At 48.3% G+C, this 21,163-nt stretch overlaps 1 protein-coding gene across 2 annotated transcripts in view; it reads right to left on the reverse strand.

Annotated features, from left to right (window-relative positions):
- Nucleotides 1-263: 263 nt before the first annotated feature.
- The window catches only part of MAP2K6 (mitogen-activated protein kinase kinase 6), a 116,476-nt gene continuing 95,576 nt past the window's right edge, over nt 264-21,163 (reverse strand). The window contains exons 11-13 of one of the 2 annotated variants that reach the window (XM_068976769.1): nt 16,053-16,098; nt 9,901-10,016; nt 264-677 (exon numbers count right to left, since the gene is read on the reverse strand). In XM_068976769.1, the coding sequence (XP_068832870.1) occupies nt 9,939-10,016; nt 16,053-16,098 (124 nt within the window). In that variant the 3' untranslated portion in view covers nt 264-677; nt 9,901-9,938. Of the gene's footprint in view, nt 678-9,736; nt 10,017-16,052; nt 16,099-21,163 lie in introns of those variants that run through there. The other variant, XM_068976768.1, reaches the window with a different exon arrangement.

Below are 21,163 nucleotides of genomic sequence, written 5' to 3' on the forward strand. Positions count from 1 at the left end.
ACAGATGAAATAACTTTCTATTGCATCTTCAAGGCTGTAACGCTGCTGTTCCATTCTGGTTGGGTCCATTATGTTTTGGAAGTGGGGTAGTTTCGATGGGAGGCAACAAGAGAATAGAGCAAAGCTCTCAACTGCAGGGGTTCACACATAAAAGGAGCATCCCTGGAACAAAGGGTTTCCACAAACAACTCAATTAATACACGGACTCACGGCCCTTCTTAAAACGTCTTTTATTGGTTGTACATTTTCTGATGAGGCCAACACACCCTTTCTTTCGAGGACCCCTGGCTCCTGAAGACTTAGTTCCTTGTCCTAGCCATGAGCATCTGAGCGAGCACTCTGACAGAAAGGGGTGGCCCAGTGTCTCCTGACATTGTCACCGTCTTCTCCCACCTTCATCAGGCTGTTTGAGTCCATTCCTAGAGGAGCATGACGTGGAACAGAGCATCCCCAGTGTGAGGTCTTACACACACGAGCAGAAACACCCAGAGACAGACAGAGTATCTGCAGTCCATTCTGCAGTAGCAGCCGGAAACAGGAGAATGTCCTGAGACAGGAAGTCCAAGAGTCACCTCCTCACCCCTGACGAGTCCAAGGGGGACCTGAGTTCCCGATTCCATTTTCGTTTGAAACTTCTCACTTCCCTTGAGGTGGTGGGATGTGGGCCAGAGCGGTCACTGTAGGAACCACATAACCATCACAAGGTTCGACATCTTACCATTTCCTTGATCAAGAACACAGACTCAAAGAACTATTTCGTGGCGCATAAGGAACTCATTCTTCCTTTACTGCGCTCTTAGACCATAGAGCAGGGAGGATTATAAAGTCACGCTTTTCAACAAGATACCCTGACTGGAAATGCCACCATTGAATGACCTGGATAAGGCAAAATTACCCAACTTTTGACAATAATTCCCTGTTAGTTGACTCTGAGAGGTCATCCAGGCTCTGAAGTATGCCCCCCACCCCCCGCCTCAATGGTAATTTGCATGAAAAATGAATTTCTCAAGAATAAGGGTCTAGGACAGGTGGCTTCCCCCAGTGTTAAAAACAACCATGACTTCTTTCAAGCCACATTATTGTTCAATTCAATGCATCTCTGGTTACTCTACTAAAAGTTAACTTACATCAACGCTAATACTTGTGCCCACCTCAAATCCTGCACACTAGTTACTTCCTTGGTTTCAAGATTTTGTGAGAACACTCCCAAATACAACAAGTCTTTGTGACCCGATGGACTGGAGTCCACCAGGCTCCTCTGTCCATGGAATTCTGCAGGCAAGAATACTGGAGAGGGTTGTCGTTCCCTTCTCCAGGGGACCTTCCAGACCCAGGGATCGAACCTGGGCCTCCCGCATTGCAGGCAGATTCTTTCCAGTCTGAGCCACCAGGGAAGCCCCCCAAACAAGCAGTAGTTCAAAAGAAAACAGCAACACACACAACCTGGGTAACAGGAAAGCTAGAATAAAACCAAAAAGCTAACAGAGGAAAGGCTATCCCAGGCACACCTCCCTACAAAACAGGTATTCTTAAATACAATACCAGAGCTTTGGCTGAAAGTTCTCAATTGGTATTCAAATTCCCCTTTCCTTACACGGAGGGAGAAAGGTTTCCCCTTAAGGAAGCTTCTCTCACGTTTCCTTAGAGGGAATAGTTGCGGATACACCCCTCAAGCTCTTCTTTCCTCCCGCAGCTCACAGCTCACGAGCAAAAAGTTCCCAAGGTCAAAACAGAGACTTGCCGCGCACCTCAAAGACATGGAAACAGTCCGCGCACAGCCTTCCGAGCTCTCCGCTCCATCAACAGCTAACGAATTCCACCCTCACGGCCAGCCTGCCTGGGCCATGAAGGAAAGGCATGGCCGTCCACAGAGAAGAGATGGGTTCCACCAGGAAAGCTAGGAGGGGGCTCCTCACGGCAGGAAAGGGAGCCCGGGGATGAGGGAGTCCGCGAGTGAGAGCCACTCTAATAGCTCCCATTCCGAGGAGGCAGAGCGTCAGAGACGGGTTTCAAAGGATGGGGTGACACCCTCTCCGATCTTTCAGGACAGTTCAGGTTCCGGGGAGAGACGGCAGGGCCTCCTGTTCAGCAAATATATTCACTCCTTCTAGCATCAAAGGACCCGAAAGACTGGGCATGTTTCCACCTGCCAACCCGCTGTCTTTACAATAAACATGGCCTAGAGACAAAGCGGGGGTGCGGCGCAGGAACAGTCAGCCCACCACGCTGTGCTCCGCTCAGTCGCTGCAGTCGTGTGCGACTCTACGACCCCAGGGACTGCAGCCCGCCAGGCTCCTCTGTGGGACTCTCCAGGCAAGAATACTGGAGTGGGTTGTCATGCCCTCCTCCAGGGGATCTTCCTGACCCAGGGATCGAACCCGGGTCTCCTTCACTGGCAGGTGTATTCTTGACCCTCTGAGCCACCAGGGAAGCCCCAGGTTATTCAATAGAAGCAGCATTTTCAAATCAAAGCACAAAGGAAGCTGGGGAGCCCAACTGTGAGACTAAAATTCTTATCAGGCCAAGCTCCACTGAGTAGATAGATACTGAGCAAATCATCAATATTTGCACGAAATATACAGGAAAACGTTCATGCACTTAAATAAACCATTTGAAGCCCACCCCTTACCCCTCTTCCAGCTTTCAATGACCATCCCCCCCCCCCCATGATGGTCTGTATAGTGGGGAATATGTCCCAATAGTGGAAGTTAATTACAGAAGGAAAACATTTTTTTTTCCTCTAAAAATACCAATTTTATTAAAACATCACTTTATCATTTCAGTTCATAGAGGAAAATCACTCCACTCAGAAAATAAATTTGAGACGAAGGAATAAGACAGACACAGGGATAAGCGGACAGGTAAGCTGAATTTTCTTAACTGAACCTCTGCGGGTGGCTTTCACACAAAGATTGGCTGAGCGCGTGACAAACTGTTGCCAAATGTAATTTTTGACACAAATAGTGTTCTAGAGTGGCTGTTGTGAAACTCCAGCTGTCAAATTCGGTTTGGTGACGGTCAGAATTGAGCGCAGGCTCAGAGTGTGCAGAAGGCCCGTGATCCCATCCACGTGATGTCTAAGCGCCTCTTCAGGACAGGTGTTCCGTTTTCAGCTTCCAGGGCTGCCCCAGGGAGCCGCTCCTGGGCTCCACCTGCAGCCTTTGCAAAGCCCGGCCTTGGTAGATGTCAGCCTGCATCTCAGATCACACCCTCCTCGGTGCCAACACTCTCCGAAGAGCTCTACTTCCCCCCACGTGTCAGTGAACAGAAACGACAACCACCGCCTCTGCAGACGTAGATTCTGCAATCCTACTGCTCATCGAGAGCCCAGTCACACCACCGCCCCGTCACCGGGATCAGGCTCCTCTTGACCACTTTAAAGCAACAACCAGTTTAAGGATATACATGCATGGTCGTCGCAGATCAATTTCCGCATTTTCTTTTGAATCATTCATGTGTAAAAATGAAAATACACAGCGCTCTCTTCTTGCCCTTCCACCTTCAGGCCCCATGGGCACCCTCAAGACAGCAGTCAGCAAGGACACACAGGTATTGTTGGATATATCTCCCAGATTCTTGGGCTGTAGAGGGTCCTCAATGGGCATTTCATCCCATTTCCAAGCCTCTAACAGCCAAAGAGGTTTCCAGTTAAAGAGAACAAGCTTGGTAGCCAAATACTCTGATTAGCATTTGGCAGCGGTTTCAGAAAGGCAAGGCTGACCTTTTCCACACTCTCATCCCTCCCCCTTACGACAGAGACCCCCAAGAAACACCAATGAATATAGTCTGGAAACACTTCAGTGTCCTCAACTCACACTCACCTCCAAGAATGGGACATACAACAGGCAACTTGAGATCAGAAAGAAAAGAAAAGAAAACCACCACTTTTTCCACACCGCTTCTGAAAATTCAAACTAGGTTTGAGCGTTTCTTTTTTATAAATTATAAATTCTAGTTCTTCTGGTGAAGACCTGGAGTGTATTTCTATAAACATTCACAGTTTTCTGCATTGTGGAAAAAGCATGTTCCCCAGAAAAACTTTGGTGTCCACCTCTATTAAAAAATATTTGCCCCCAGAACTAAACATTAGGGGGCTCAGTTCTGTGTTCATTTTTCTTTACCCAGAAAGCAGCTGACAGATACATCTCAAAAGGCTTTATCACCCCTCTAATCACGTACTTTTTTCAGGGTGTCGTCTGTTTAAAATGGTCTCCGTAGAATCAGTAACAGTAGGGAAACAAGGAAATTTTCTGACATCCGAATCAATGGCACTTTCTGAATTCTCCGATCAGTTCAGTTCAGTCGCTCAGTCGTGTCCGACTCTCTGCGACCCCATGAATCGCAGCACACCAGGCCTCCCTGTTCATCACCATCTCCCGGAGTTCACTCAGACTCACATCCATCGAGTCCGTGATGCCATCCAGCCATCTCATCCTCGGTCGTCCCCTTCTCCTCCTGCCCCCAATCCCTCCAAGCAACAGAGTCTTTTCCAATGAGTCACTCTTCTCATGAGGTGGCCAAAGTACTGAAGTTTCAGCTTTAGCATCATTCCTTCCAAAGAAATCCCTGGGTTGATCTCCTTCAGAATGGACTGGTTGGATCTCCTTGCAGTCCAATTCTCTTATAGTTCAGTATTTTTAAGGAAAAGAGAGATAATTTAAAAAGTTTGGCTTTTTGATGGATTTTCCCATAGGAAATCATCTTGATAGTAACGCTGAAAATAAATGAAGGGATATACCTGTCTGCATCAGCTTGCTCTTCCATGGGGTTCCTGTCCTGGCATGTGTCTTTTCTTCCAGCCCCCAGACATAATTTCTCATCACTGCTCAGCCTTCAACTCCAAAGTACAGGGACGAGCCCCTAAGGCAGTGGCTTCACGCGCTCTGTTGACAGAGCTCGCAGGCTCCAACACAGACAGGACAGTGACCCAATGGCGCTAACTGCTGACTTCCAGTCACAGCACAACATGATTTCAGAGCAAGCCCTCTCCAACCCACCTGCTCTTCTCTGAAGGCCAAACGGGAAGCTTTATTACCAGGTCTTAGCTTTCCAATGGGGGCTCTGCTACAAGCTGTCTTAGCTACCCCCTTGCTGTTTCAAGATTTGAGAACAACAGTCCATGGAAGCAAGACCAATGCAAAACTGCTGATTCTTACTTTTGATGTATGAAAATGGTTGCATCGGTTCTTTTCCACAGAAGTGTCAAAGTCAGCGCAGGTCACAGGGCATCTGTAACCAGCAGAAGAATAGCAAGCAAACGGAATCAAGGAAAGCAGAAAAGACCGGGACGGCCTGACCAAAGCCACAAACCCTGGGGTTACTTAGGAAGCTCTGGGGTTTTATGTTTTTCCTGTATTAAGACACAAGAAGTACTTAAGGAGATCAAACCAGTCAACCCTAAAGGAAAGCAACCCTGAATATTCACTGGAAGGACTGATGCTGAACCTAAAGCCCTAATTCTTTTGGCCACCTGATGCAAAGAGCCGACTCATTGGAAAAGACCGTGATGCTGGGAAAGATCGAAGGCAAAAGGAGAAGGAGGTGGCGGAGAATGAGATGGTTAGATAGCATCCCCGACTCAATGGACATGAAATTGAGCAAACTGCAGGAGATAGTGGAAGACAGGGGAGCCTGGAGTGCTGCCGTCCACGGGGCTGCAAAAAGGTGGACACGACCCAGTGACTGAACAACAATAACGACTTAATAAATGGAACTATGAAGTATTTCTTTTTGCCTGGAACACCACGGAAAGCATTACTAAGGTAATCGATGGCGCCCTGAACAGATGTCTGGGACCGTCTGGCATATGAACATTGGAGGTTAGGCTTGCAGAATATACAAGAACTGTAAAAGACCAATGACTTTGAGCTACACACACGCACACACACACACTCATTTTCCATGGCAGACTGTGCAACAAGATAGAAGCAGATTTAACCAATTTGTTTTGATTACATCAGTGTGACCAAACATAGTCACTAGAATAATGGATGGATAATGGATGGTTCCTCCACAGAGGCTGATAGATCTTGCCAGGTGGGAAACTGGGGACAATCTCACTAATATTTTGTCATCATATACACATACCTGTGTGAGTTCTTTCTCCTTTAGTCGCCCTTGGGGAGGCTCTATATTTATTCCAGGAAGGTTGACTTTGTGTAAAAACACAAGACACACTTTTTTGAGAAATCTACATTTGAGATTATCTTCAGAGCCCATGGCTTTTTTCAGAGCCCATGGTGTTTTTTAAAAGACATTTGAAAGTTTGAAATGGTTATGAAATGTCAGGCTCTTTGGAAGTAGATTTTTTAACCAAAAACATCAATAAAATATATTTTTTTAAGTTTTAATGGTAAAACTCCAGTTCGGGGTGGGGGGGGGGCAAATTTGCCTTCTAGAATTTGCCAAACACTACTTGATACTAAGTCTGAGAAACCAAGTAGGTAAAACAAAGAGGGAAATATACCTGGTAAGGATTTTTATTAAAGGAAACAAGCCAGTAAGGAGTAATTAGCATTCCACATATACACATATGGGAGAGGAAATGGATACTGAAGCCTTTTCTGAAAGAGAAGTGACCAAAATATTTTAGAAAGTAACCCTGAAGATGACTCCTCTGAAGGGCAGTAATGATACCTACACGTAAGTGGCCACAGTCCTAGTCATTCCCGTTATTTTTGGCATACCTCTGAAGTCAACAATATAGAGAGACGGATATTTGTGTAAGTCTATATAATATGGGTAATTATATCACACCAAATCAAATAGATTTGGAGAGAAAAAGAACATGATCTCTTTTATAGAGATATATGGACTTTCTAATACACTGATAATTATAGGCAAGGCTGATATCCAGACAGTCCGTGCTGGTAGCACATTAAATAGTGTGCTGGTCATGAAGCTTATTTGGATTTTTCCACAATATAACATCTTACAGAAAAACTGGGCTTCCCTGGTGGCTCAGCTGGTAAAGAATAAGCCTGCAATGCAGGAGACATTGGTGCAATTCCCGGGTTGGGAAGATCTGTTGGAGAAGGGACAGGCCACCCATCCCAGTATTCTCGGGCTTACCTGGTGGCTCAGCTGGTAAAGATTCTGTTTGCAATGTGGGAGACCTGGGTTTGATCCCTGAGTTGGGAAGATCCTCTGGAGGAGGCATGGCAGCCCACTCTAGCATTCTTGCCTGGAGAATCTCATGGACAGAGGAGCCTGGTGGGCTGCAGTTCATGGGGTCACAAAGAGTCAGAACCGCTGAGCACATCTAAGCACATGGAAAAACGGGCATGAACTTTGTGGCCAATCCACTATTTTGCATATCACCCCTGGATAGGAGTATCTTCTTTCTTTACACACACACACACACACACACACACACATATGTATGTATGTACATGAGATTCCTAACATACCAACTTAAATATAGATGATGCATCTCTTTATTTCAGAATTAGTTGTTTAGAACTTATAACAGTTCTAAAAATAAATAAATAAATAAAATTTCGACTTGTAAGGCTATCAGGCCATTCTACTTTAGGACAGAAGATACCCAATCACCATGGAACACATTGCTTCTATAGGGAAAAGGCATCCCAAATTTCAAATCAGTATTCCATCTCTCTTTAGTGGGGAGCAGACCAGTGTTCTCAACCCTGTTACAGGTCAGAACACACAAGTGACTTGTAAAAAATACCAACTGCCAGGTCCTACCCTGACCAACTCAGTGCAAATCTCTGGGCCCTCGGTACTGAGTGTGCACATGCTCCCAGTGATCCCACTGTGCATCCGGGTTGAGAACCACCACCTACTCCTTCTCCACCGAAGTGTGTTTGTTTTGCAAGCTCAGGCCCTGGGCTCACAGACAGCAGAGGTGAACACATGAGGAACACGGTTAGTTAAGAATATTTGAAAGTAAAAGTCACACTGGACAAGAGGCAAGAGTCACCTGACTCAGACCAGAGAGACATTTTGCTTAAAAATTTCACCAACAGCTGTCATGAAATGGCCTCAGCTTTTATTTTTTTTTTTAAAGAAGATGGATGCCTTATTCTTGTGATTTTCTTCCCTCTGCATCTCAAAGACAGAAGCTTCCAGATTTAGAAAGAAGGGTAGGAAAGTGAATGGCCATGACCACTGGGATAATTCTCTTTTCTTCTGGCTGGAAAAAGATGAGACGGGAGTAGCATCACAGCAGATGAGTTTATCTGCTTGGACGTTTATCAAACAGGTGTGTCTTGGAAACGAAGATGAACAAGTGGACGGACGTGCCTTCCCCTCTCTGGGCGTGAGCCGGATGCTGAAAACAAGGAGCAAGTGCAAAGAGAGAAAAAGACAGGACTGCGCTTCAAAAGCCAAAAGAGAAAGACAGGACTGCGCTCGGAGCGCTCAAGAGAGCAACGCTCTCTCCCTATCTGTGAACTTGAGGCAAAGAAAGGAGCAGACTGTGTTCTCTTTGGAAACTTTTAAAAATCTCTTTTTAAAATAAAATCCCTCTGTCGTTGTGCTGCAGGAGTAGCTTCATGTTAATTCAACGCCCCAAAGCAACGCCTCCCGGTTGTCACGGGTCGTATCTTCCCTCTGGACTACTTCACTCCCTGACCTTCCAAGAACCCAGACCCCAGAGCAGAGAACCCACGGGTGTCTCTGGCCATGAGAAAGAGCTTCTGCTGCTTCGTCAGCCTGCTGGGAATCCACCACGGAGCCAGCCTCCCGCCGCGGAGCCAGCCACCACCAAAGGAGGGCGCGCCTTGGGCTCAGCGTCCCCAAGAATTCAGCCAGCGCCCCCATGATCTTCCCACCTCATCAAGAAACTGCTCCCTGCCTTTATTTTTCTTCTACTGCAGCCCTGCCCTTTACAAGAAGGCTTCTTCAGTGAACAGAAAACCAAACCAAAAGAAGCAAGGTGACATTAAGGACAAAGGCAGTCCCTGGGGCTGACACTCTGTAGGAGGCCACAGCAGAGGCAGGCACTGGTTCTCTGGGTGGGGAGACAAACTTCCCCTCAGGACTGGCAAACCTCCTTGCCAAAGATGGATGTTACTTCTAATAGCCATTCGCAGAATTTGTGACATCACACACACACACAGACACGTGCACTCGCATACGTGCGCGCACAGGATAGATAGGTGATGGAAAACCTCATCGCAAGTCACATTGCATTATTCCTACACCACAAGGGCCAACTGCTGTCAGATCTGTGACTCTCTGAGCTGTGACAAGAGTGATTTTTTTGTCTTCCAAAGTTAGGAAAATAGTGTATGACCAGGCAACGCTGCCGCTTCACAGGGATACGCGGTTATGACCCCGGGTGGGGCAGAAATTGAGGAACACAGCAGCAGCCACAGCAGCTGGAACAGGCGCGCCACTTGAACTCCGGGTGGAGACTTTCATCAGAATCCCAAAGGTGCGCATGGAATAATCTCTTCCTGACCACAGACACGATCCAACTTAAAAAATAAAAAAGCCTATAAATACTGCCAACCCAATCTTGTCTTTCGTCTCTCCCTCCTCTCATAAAATGGAATCTTGTCAACCAACTGCTTAGACATAAATATTAAAGTAATAAGTGGGACAGACTACAGATCTACCTACAATTTCACCATTACTGTAGCACCTCTTTTTACCTTTTTACCAATGTATCCATTTTGTAAAGAACAGAAGTCTGAAAAGCTTAGGGACTCATATGACACGTCATTAAATATTTAATCACCTTTTTAAGTCCTAAGCCTTTATCATATTTCATCCATCTAGACAGTTCATCCTATAACTATAGATTCCAAGGCCCCCTTTGGAGGGGGAAAAAGAGAAAACGGGGAAGAAAAAAACCTTCTGAGAGGCAGGGTTAAATTATCTCAAAGATGAGTTTCTATTGGTGCTTTAGTGAACATCAGCCTGTAAACCCACCAATCCACAGGAGGGCCAACCGATGGAGTCCATGGTTTTTAGTCTCCAAGAATCGATTTTACAAAAGATGCCACGTCTGTCGCTTTGGATTCGTGTAGGGTGAAAAACGGATGTTGCTGGTGAAGAAAAGAAAAATGCCTTCTGTTAATACTGGTCTCTGACAACACATGAGATTAGCAATGGACAGATCTGGTTAGTTAACAAACCAAGTGCCCCTATCAGGCTTAGACTGGATTCTTTCTACCCCTTTCCCAAACCAGGTACCCAAGTACACACTCGGGGATGCAGATTCTTAAAGGTGTCATTTAGCTGCTGCTCCTATCTTGGTATCGCTTTTTGATTCCATGACAGAGTAGCCACTGCTTTAAAACGTGCATATGTAACTAGGCTGTGCACATCCCATGCACGTGTGCTAGGCATGCGTGCCAAGCTGCTTCAGTCGTGTCCGACTCTGTGCTGCCTGATGGACCATAGCCTGCCAGGCTCCTCTGGCCATGGGATTCTCTGGGCAAGAATACTGGAGTGGGTTGCCATGCCCTCCTCCAGGGGACCTTCCCCACCCAGGGATCCAGCCCACGTCTCCTACGGCTTCTGCACTGGCAGGCACGTTCTTTACCACTAGAGCCATCAGGGAAGGCCGTATACATCCCACCAACAGGTAGATACAAGGAAGAGCAAAGATGGCTCAAAGATTCAGTTTGCAAATAACCGTGTCACCTAGAAAGTAATTTTCAGACAAAGTACCAAAATAATAAGACATTTTAGAGATTTACGCACATTCAGTTCCCAAGGAGTGGTCGAATGAGAAACCAGTTTTTGGAACAGTAAACGGGCATTGCTCGCGCTTAACACTGGAGAGCTGGTTTGAAACAGCTAGCAGTGTTACTTTTTATGTCACACCTATTGAGAACAGGGCTTCCCTGGTGACTCAGACAGTAAAGAACCTGCCTGCAACGTGGGAGACCTGGGTCCGATCCCTGGGAGGATCCCGTGGAGGAGAGCACGGCAACCCGCTCCAGTATCCTTGCCTGGAGAATCCCATGGACAGAGGAGCCTGGTGGGCCACAGTCCACGGGGTCGCAGAGTCGGACACGACTGGGTCACGAAGCACAGCACACTGATAAAGAGTGATCCTTATGTCTCTCCATGATGATCTGATCCTTGTGGAAAATAAAGTAGCCTGCCAACCCTAGGTCTGGGTGGAGAAAATTCATCTTGGAGATTAAAAACCGAGAAGCAAAAAGGTGGTCTCTGCTCATGCTGCTCAGATTCCGTAAACTTGACATCACGTCCTGCTCTTTGCTGGGGGAAGAAGCATGGTCCAACGCAGGAAGCCCCACGTTTCAAAACGATTCTGAAGGAAACGAGGCCAGAGGCTCTGCCCCAGGGCCGTCCTCCTCAAGCAGCTCGACTCAGTGACGGGAAGCGCCTGGCTGACACCCGGGAACCTCACACCCCCAGTTAGGAGTGGACACATCGGCTCACGGTCCACAGTCCTCCCAGTACAATCAAAACCAACCGATCAAACCAAAAAGAACAACTCCTCCGGGCGGAACTGAGAGCCTGAGCTCGCAGGGCCCCCTCCCAACTGTCTGGAGGCACTGCTCCTCTCAGGGACCCGTCAACAGCTAAATATGAGCGTTTCTGCACAGAGACGTGTAGGTGACTCACTCCGCTTCCCCTGACTTTGAGGATTTTAGTTCACAGCCTACGTGTTGCCTAGCTGTAGGTTTTCTAATTATATTTGTTTTAAACCTGAGAGCACAGGGCTGGATGAGTCAGCCCTGTGGGAACTGGAATGCCCACCCATGAACATTTTAGAAAACAATGCAGAGGAAAGGAACTAAGAAAGCAAGCCCCAAATAAGGTCGGTGGTCACCACTAAGTACAGTGACTCAGAAAAAGAGAGAGGTTTTCTGGCTCTGCCACTGGGTGCTTCATAGCCATATCAACCAGAGCCCCAGGTGCGGGTGCAGCCTCTGCAGCCCCCCGGATGAATAAGCTACTTCTGCTCACTAACCACTCACACAGCACCCTTACCGAGTGTTTTACCAGCGTGCTTATTAACTTTCCCACATCCCCTCGACATTTAGAGATCTTTTCATGTCCTTTGAAGCCTTTCACTATCAAAACAGGACACGTCCGGTCTCAGCGTGTCTCAGGGACTACTCCCAACGCCCGCCAGCCCCATCCTCTCTTTCGGGCGGTGGGTGGCTCAGGGGATCCAGCCTAGGTCTGCGACGGAATTCAATAACCGCACCTGATGTCTCCAAGGAAAAAAAAACTCCTCAGGCACCTTTCGGTTTATTCTCAGGCCGGGAAAGCACCGTGAGAGCCAGGGGCAAGGGGGGCAGGCAGGCATGTGAACATGGAAAGTGTGATGTGTCTCCTGTGTGGGTTTCGAGGCTGTAAAAGGCTGGGAGGGAACCAGCGGCTTCTAGAAGCGGCCGACTAAGAATAGCAAGGATAGCAACCAGGAGACAGCAGAGGCGACGCCGTGGAATCGCCCCCAGACCACAGACCCAGGCTGGGCTTCTCAGAAGCTGGGGGGGCAGGGCACTGGACGTCCCTGAAAAAATCCCGCCTGCCGCCGCAGGGGACACGGGTTCGATCCCTGTTCCGGGAAGAGCCGGTGTGTCACGCGGCAACAGAGCGTCTGCGTCACGACTACGGACGCCGGCGTGCCCTAGCGCATGCGCAGCGGCGCCCGACCGCTGCAACGCAAGGCCGTGCGCAGCAATGAAGACCCCGCACAGCCACTAATTAATTAACGAAGAGGGGCCAGGTACAGAGAGAACTTGAACACCCAGCCTGGAGCATCACCACCAGCGCCAAGAGTCTCCAGCTCCCCTGCAAGACCACAGTTTAGGAGGTCAGTCAGCCCTGCCTAGGGCTTCCCTGGAGGCCCAGATGGTAAGGAACCCACCTGCCAACACAGAAGACACAGGCTTTACCCCTGGGTGGGGAAGATCCCCGGGAGGAGGAAATGGGAACCCACTCCAGGGTTCTTGCCTGGAGAATCCCATGGACAGAGGAGCCTGGCAATCTGCAGTCCACGAAGTCACAGAGTCAGACACAACTTGGCAACTTAGCAACACCACCATCTCTGTTTAGCAATGTGGTTCAATCTAGGACATCCCGGGACGTTCAGAGGACAGAATCACCTCCCTGGACCATCACTGGAGTCACCTGGGTTTTGTTTCCGGTGGTTTTCATCTAGGATAGGGGTCAACAATTGATGGACCAGGGGCCAAATCCAGAGGACTGCCTATTTCTGAAACAGTCTTATTGGTACACAGCCACACTCTTGTGTCTACCCACTGGGTATGGCAGCTCTCAGGCTAAAACAGAAGTCGAGTTGTCGCGGCAGCCCACAGAGCCTGAAGTATCTACTTTATTGTGGTCCGACTCTTTTGCAACCTTACAGACTGTAGCCCTCCAGGCTCCCCCATCCATGGGATTCTCCAGGCAAAAAGTACTGGAGTGGATTGCCATTTTTTTCTCCATGGGAATCTTCCCGACCCAGGGATCGAACCTATGTGTCCTGCATGGACAGTTTGTTAACCACAAGTCACCTGGGAAGCCCAAACCCTGTCTATCCAACAATCCTTTACAAAAATGCTGGCTGGCCCCATACCCCAATGAACAAGTCCTACTCAGTTACGGCCCACAGTGGGAGCTTGAAAGAGAAAGCAAATGAGATGACCTTAAAGCCTGTCCATGCCTCAACCCAAACAGGGAACAGAACATTTGGGATTTCTATAAGAGGTACATGTCTGGGTTGGGGCCTTAATTATACTGTTCTTCACCTAGAAAGAGGATTTTTTTTTTCTACCTCTTCACCAACTCCTACAACCTCAACAATCACCTCTCAGCATGTGTTTTCCTGAGGCTTCACCCGAAGCATTTGGACTCAGAGTTTCCACTGAGAAACCTCAATCCCACCGGAAAGCAGGAGGCAGTCACGACCTCACAAGGCAAGTCCATCCCCAGTGCCACGAAGACGGCTGCCATAAAAGGCTGGGGCGCGGGGGGTGGGGGGACGGCAGTGATCTGCACGGTCCTACAGCACTAATGTGCAGACCACCAGAGCCCACGGTGTCGGGACAGATGGCAAAGGCAGCTTCAGTGTCAGTTGCCCAAGGGTGTTAAGCGAGGACTCAGCGATTTTTCTCAAGTGTGCTCCATTGAAACCTCTGATAAGAAGTCACTTGGAAGAGGGGCTTGGGGGGAAACAGGGTATGCATTTTCAATAGTCAGACACATAAAGAAAACATACTTTCATCTGAAAAAAAAAAGTGACAAAGAAGGCACCTTTAAAACAAGAGTACAGAACGCCCCACGAACCGCTCTATGCGGGTTGCACTTTATGTGGGATCAAAGTTTAAAATGCTCTGGGGGTTGCACAAGAATTCTAAAACAAAGTAGCCAGGATTGAAAAGGCCCCCGGCTGGCTACTATCCACATAAGCAGAGAGGAAATGTAGAACCCAAACGTGCAGCAGGCTAAGCGCTTCTCAAGCATGACTCACCTCCCCTTCTGCCTCAACCGTGGGTGTTAGTTGAATGCTGAGTCCCCACGGGCTGCCTTTATATTTCATTGTGTTATTTTTTTTAATTTTTATTTATTTATTGGCCACGCTGCGTGACATGTAGGATCTTAGTTCCCTGCTGCTGCTGCTAAGTCACTTGTCGTGTCCGACTCTGTGCAACCCCATAGACAGCAGCCCACCAGGCTCTGCCATCCCTGGGAGTCTCCAGGCAAGAACACTGGAGTGGGTTGCCATTCCCTTCTCCACTTAGTTCCCTGACCAGGGATCGAACCCATGACTCCTGTAGTGGAAATGCAAAGTCCTAACCACTGGACCACCAGGCAAGTCCCGGGGCTGTCTTTCTATTTTATTGGTTTATTTTTATTTATTTATTTATTGGCTGCGCTGAGAGGCTCTTGGGATCTCAGTTCCCAGACCAGGGATTGAACCCACGTCCCCTGCAGCACAGGCGCGGAGTCTTAGCCACTGGACCATCAAGGAAAATCCCAGGGCTGCCTTTTTAAAGGGGACAAAGATGCCCAAAAAAATGCCCAGTCCGTCTCTCCTCAAACTCTTCCCAGCATCTATTCAGTCATCCAGTTGACATATGGTTCAGACTTAAATTCAAGCTTAACCAGAAGAACTGAAAATCCATGGGATCTGCTGAGGCCAGCCAGGTGCGCTCTCGTCTCCTGGCAACTTTCAAGTATACGGTCGAGTGGTGGTGACTCTAGCCCCCACGCAGGTCTTACTCATCTGGGAAACAGAAACTTGTGTTCTCTGACTGCCTTTATCCATTGCCCCCAACCCACACACCCCTGGCAACCACCAGTCTACACTCCGTAAACTGTTTTTTTAAGATGCCACACTTAAGTGAGATCATGCAGTATTTGCTTTTTCTGTCTGACTTATTTCACTTAGAATAATGCCCTCACGTTGTTGTAAATGACAGGATTTCCTTTTTTAATGCTTGAGTAATATTCCATTGTGTGCGCGTGTGGATATGTATTACGTTTTCTTTATCTCTGCATTCATTAATAGACACTCAGATTGTTTCCACATCTTGGCCAAGATAAATAATGCTGCAGTGAACTTGGGGGTTCAGATATTTCTTCAAGATAGTGATTTCATTTCCTTCAGATCTGTGCCCAGAAGTGGAATCATTAATCATAAGATGGTGCTATTTTTAATTTCGTGAGGTTTTCTATCCTGGCTGGACCAGTTCACATCCCATCAGGGAGCCTCTTTTCTCTGCATCTTCCCCAGAGTTCCTCTCTCATCTTTCAAACCTTCCAGATGTGAGATGATGTCTGACTGTGTTTTTTTTTTTAATAACATGTTCTTTTTTAAAGGCTTTTTTTTTTTTTTGATGCGGGCCATTTTTAAGGTCCTTGTTGAATTTGTTACGATACTGCTTCTCTTTTATGTTCGGGTTTTCCGGCCACGAGGCACGTGGGATCTTAACTCCCTGACCAGGGATCGAACTGGCACCCCCTGCATGAGGAAGGCAGAGAGGTAACCGCTAGACCACCGGGGAAGTCCGGATCTTGACTTCGATGTCATCCCCTTCCCCTGTTCCAGCTGTTAGTCTGGACTCATCCACTCCCCTAACAATACTCACCATAAGCTCTGGATATGTTGGCCTTTCTTTGGAATTCTTCTTCAAGCTTAAAGGAAAAAAAAAATCACATTAAAATCTAGAAACCATCTGTGTTTCCACTAGACTAGGATTTCAGAACCTGCAGAAGACCAAACAGAACCACCTTTAAAAATGTACTGAAAACATAAATCTCCTGCCTCGACTTTCCTCTTCAGTTGCACTGCCCGGCGGTGCTTGAAATCACTCTGTACCTTAACAGGAAGGCTGAGGCTGTGTGCGTTTGCTTTCCTTACGTTTCTTAACCAATGACATAAAAACGAGCCTTTATTATATATCAAAATATATATTCACTTTCCTTCAAAACAGCTTTTAATCCACCCCCTCTTGCAAAGACCCTGACAGGTGTTTGTTAAATTACCCTTGTCTGTTCATTATCTCCAGTACCTGGTTCTCTCTGCTTCTGATCTCCTTGCAGGTACAATTTGCTTTTATATGCTTTCTGCTGAACCTGCTTGAGACAGAAGCACTACGGACGCAGAACGCCTAAGGCCACTGCTGCTCAACGACCGCTCGGCTGATGACCGGGAAAGCTCGCTGGCCGTGGACTTAGCAGTGGTTCTTCTCAGAAGCCCCTGGTGGCCCTGTGCTATGCAAGGGGCGCCCGTCATTCCAGCTGTCTGCACACACAGACCTTTAATCACATCTGATACCAGAGGCAACAGTCATAAAACCACAGTGAGAAGAGACCCACCCCTTCATCTACCTGCAGCCTTAAAATGGAAGAGAAAAGAAAGTTTATTTGGAGTTGGAATCCCAGGTTAAAGAATGGAGGAAAGGATGGTTTTGAAAAGTATGATTTGCAAGACAACCTGCAGAGCCCTCTGCCCATGGGCCCTAAAACCATCCACGAATGGAAGGGACGTCTGCCTGGCGTGGAAGGAACTCAGAAAGTGACGGAATAGTGGGTGGCCGGGATTTGTGCTAATGGACCACCTGGAGCAAGTGAGACCTGTGAGGTGTGATGTGAGCCCCGCTCCATGGAGGGTGACAATAAAGGGCAGGCCCAGATGCCGAACCAGAGATGGAAACGGCTGAAATGATCGGGGTTGAAAAAAACTCGAGATTGAAAAAAAAAAAAAGGAAGCTTTTTGAATCAAAACAGCCAAGAGCAGCCTCCCCACGGTGGAGGGCAGGGAGCCTGAGTCAGGCAACAGGCAGAGGCGGGGACAGAGAGTTGACTGCGGGCCGGTCCATGCCCAGCGACCTCACTGCCCGGACAGCTGGCCGTCCCAACTGAGGCTCAAACAAGAACAAGTGAGAGAGAAGCCAGCGCGTTACGGCCGGGCTGCCGCAGGAAGGCGTGTCTGTGCGCAATGAAACCTCCAGCCCCCACCGATGAAGCCTTGTGTGCCTACGTGCTGCGACTCCAGAAGGCTCCACCAGTGGTCCCCAGCTGCAGGTGGCTTTGCCGTCCAAGGCACACTCAGGGACCTCTGGAGGCACTTCTGGTTAACGCAGCTGGTGGTGCTGGGGGCTGTAATTCACATCTAACAGGTGGAAACCGAGGCTGTTGCTCAACATCCCATAACGCCCAGGACAGTTGCCCAGCAAGCACTTTGATTTCTTTCTTTTTTTGAGAAGTATAGGCAAAAAACTCAGCTACTGGAGGACGACCACTCTACAGTAACGCGTTGGCCTCTGCCACACATCAAGATTTATCTTTTCAAAAAAGAATTCCTAAAACCTCAAAGATTGCTGCTGAACAGGTTATTTTTGACTTATGGCCTCCGATTAGAAAGCTTGAAATGTGCAAGCACTACTGCAGAGTATTGACGGAAAATACTTACACAGCACACCAAAGCTGTTTATTGATTTAATATAACTGATACAACCCATTCTCTCCACCTTTTAAATCAAGAACACTTCAGAACACGGGCTAAGAATAGCAAAATACTCAGGGTGAGGTTAGGGAGAAAAGCAAATTTTCCACGTTGAATAGGAAGCACTTGAAATTCAGCACCAAATAACAACTGTGGAGTTCAAAGCTACACCAATTTCTTTTTGGATCAGAGTCAGACTTTTGAATTTTCAAGTGGCTTGTCGTTTTCAAGCGTGCAATTAGCTAACTGCCCTAATTCCCCTTCCAAATGCCACAACACACACTCCTGACCGTAGCTGACACTGAAACATGGCTCCGTGCCGTGCTGAGAGCTGCTAGCTTCAAGTGTGTGCTGAGCCGAGGGGTTCTCCCCCTTTGAATCCCCCCGAACTGACTGTTTCCCAGAAGGGCTCCTGGGAGCATCCACAGAAGAAAAACACAGCTCGCCTCCCGAGCCATACATTTGTCCTGAGCTTCGTAAATACCCAGGGCCTCTTTTTACCATCCTTCCTGAACAAGTCAGCAACTATGTTTGATCGTCTCTGTTTTGCGCCTGTTTCTCTGAGTCAGACAGGACCAGCGTCTGGGCGGGTCTCTGACCTCCAACGGACTTCGGGCCGGTAGACGGGGCACTGAGCTCTTAAACAGGCCTGAAGGCTCAGCAGGAAGGAAATCAAGCTTTGGGGCACTTGGCTCAGCTGGTCTCTAGGGAGCAAGTCTCAGTCCCCAAGCCTGTGTCCATCTAAAAGAGGTTATGGTGAAAGAACGCAAGCCTGCCAAGATTCCATTTTTGTAAAAACTCATTTGTGAAACCTTCTGCAGGACCAGGGTGTAAGGCCTTTCCATTTCTCTACTGTGAATCCTAAACAAGGCCTAGATGGCCAGCTCCTCCAGGAACTCTTTAAAGCCCTGAGATAAGAAAGCCACATGGGTGTCCCTGGTGGCTCAGTGGTGAAGAATCCACCAGGCTCGATCCCTGGCCCAGGAAGATCCCACATGCCGCAGAGCTGCTAAGCCTGTGCACCACAACTCCTGAGCCTATGCTCTGGAGCCCGGGAGACACAGTCCTGAGTCCATGAGCCGCAAATGCTGAAGCCCACGTGCCCAGAGCCCGTGGTTGGCTGTGAGAGAAGCCATGCGTGCCCGCACGCCGGAAGCGGAGAGGAGCCCCCCGCTCTGAGACCAAAAAGGCCGAGCAGCAACGAAGACGCGGCCCGGCCAAAAATAAAAGCAAACAGATAAATAAACTAAATTATATACAAAAAAAGGCGGCCACGTATAGGAAAGGAAGAGTAGGAACACGCCTGTCTGAAAATAAGTACAGAAAGGAAGGGTCTGTCGGAAATCTCTGCTGTTGCTGCTTTTCTTCAAGTTCATATGGAATGAACGTCTTGACTTGCTTTGGTTTTCTCTCCTCCCCTTACCCCCTCTGATGTTACTGCTAAAGAAGGATGCCAGCGGAACCCTGGGCTCTATCAAGTCATAACTTGGGGAGTGATAGCAGATGAGTGCCCTACTCCCCCGCAAAAATCAGATCACGGCATCCGGTCCCATCACTTCCTGGCAAGCAGAAGTGGAAAAAGTGGAAACGGTGACAGATTTTATTTTCTTGAGCTCCAAAATCACTGCAGACGGTGACTTGCAGCCACGAAGCTAAAAGATGTTTGCTCCTTGGGAGATTAGCTGTGATAAACCTAGGCAGCGTATTAAAAAGCAGAGACATCACTTTGCCAACAAAAGTCCATATAGCCAAAGCTCTGGGTTTTCCAGAAGTCATGTACTGATGTGAGAGTTGGACCATAAAGAAGGCTGACTGCCAAAGAATTGATGCTTTCAAACTGTGGTGCTGGAGAATACTCCCGAGGGCTTGAGGGTCCCATGGACTTCAAGGAGATCAAACCAGTCCATCCTAAAGGAAATCAACCCTGAATATTCACTGGAAGGACTGAACCTCCAGTACTTTGGCCGCCTGATGCAAAGAGCTGGAAAAGACCCTGATGCTGGGAAGGATTGAAGGCAGGAGGAGAATGGGGTGACAGAGGATGAGATGGTTGGATGGCATCACCAACTCGATGGACATGAGTTTGAGTAAACTCTGGGAGATGGTGAAGGATAGGGAAGCCTGGCGTGCTGCAGCCCACAGGGTCACAAAGAGTCAGATACGACTGAGCGACTGAACAACCACAACAACTATCAGCTGACCAGCAGTGACCAGTGGACTGTGACCACGCAGCAGAGGCCCCAGATGAAAGCGCAGCAGCAGAGGATGCGGCTCCTGGGGCCAAACAGAGAGAGGAGAAGCGGGCAAAGCCAGCCCTGGCGACGGCCACGAAGACACTCTGCCCTGTGGGCGGGGCCGGCCAGCGCGCCGTACAGAGAGCAGCCACACAAACTGCACCTTTCAGAAACGCGTGCAAACATGAGAATGAGGGAACTTTCAGTTCTCCAAGGCGTTCATCTAAAAAACGAAACCTGTGAAAAGCTTTAACACTTTGACTCTAGGGGAAGTTCTAGGTAAGAAGAAAAGTTGATGAAAGATAAAGTAATTGAATGATTTCTCAATAAATTGTAGAAGAGAAGCCGCTTTCTGAACGGAAGGCAGTTGACAACCGGCCCACAGATGGCAGGCATAAGTCAGGGGTTCTGACGACAGCCCTCCAGGAAAATGATGTGGGGACATCCCATCACCCCTGGTATTCAGGACCACCCCCTCCCAGACCAACTGAATCAGAATCTCTGAGGCCAAGGGGCACATCTGAAAGGTGTGTCACGTTGTATAAGCAGGCAGCTGGAGTTGAGAACCATTAGATTAAACTGGTGATTTACACCAGGCCATTTGGCTTTGTCAAGCGTTTCACACCAGCTTTGTTCTTATCAAAGTTTTCTGAAGTTCCCAGAATCTTGGGGAAAAGGGCCAGGTGGGAGAAAGGTTACAAAGCAGAGAGTCTGAAAAGCTTCCTTAAAGAAGATCCTTCCTCCTCACCACCCCTCTGGAGAACGATGGGTCTGAACCATCCAAGACGAATCATCCCTTTCCTCCGTGACCTTTAAACCCTCGAGGACAAGGAACAAACAACAGACACCGGGTCCTTGAAACCAGAAGGCACGATCCTGAAGCCATCTCAGCCGGGCAGGTGTAACCACCACACCTGGAGGCTCTAGCACGGAGAGCCGAGAGGGGACACCACCCAGGCGCCCGGGGGAAAGCACTGATGCGCATCCAGCGGCATCCGACGGGCGAGCGTCACACCGC

Source organism: Capricornis sumatraensis, chromosome 8 (assembly GCF_032405125.1).
Source record: "Capricornis sumatraensis isolate serow.1 chromosome 8, serow.2, whole genome shotgun sequence".
NCBI lineage: Eukaryota > Metazoa > Chordata > Mammalia > Artiodactyla > Bovidae > Capricornis > Capricornis sumatraensis.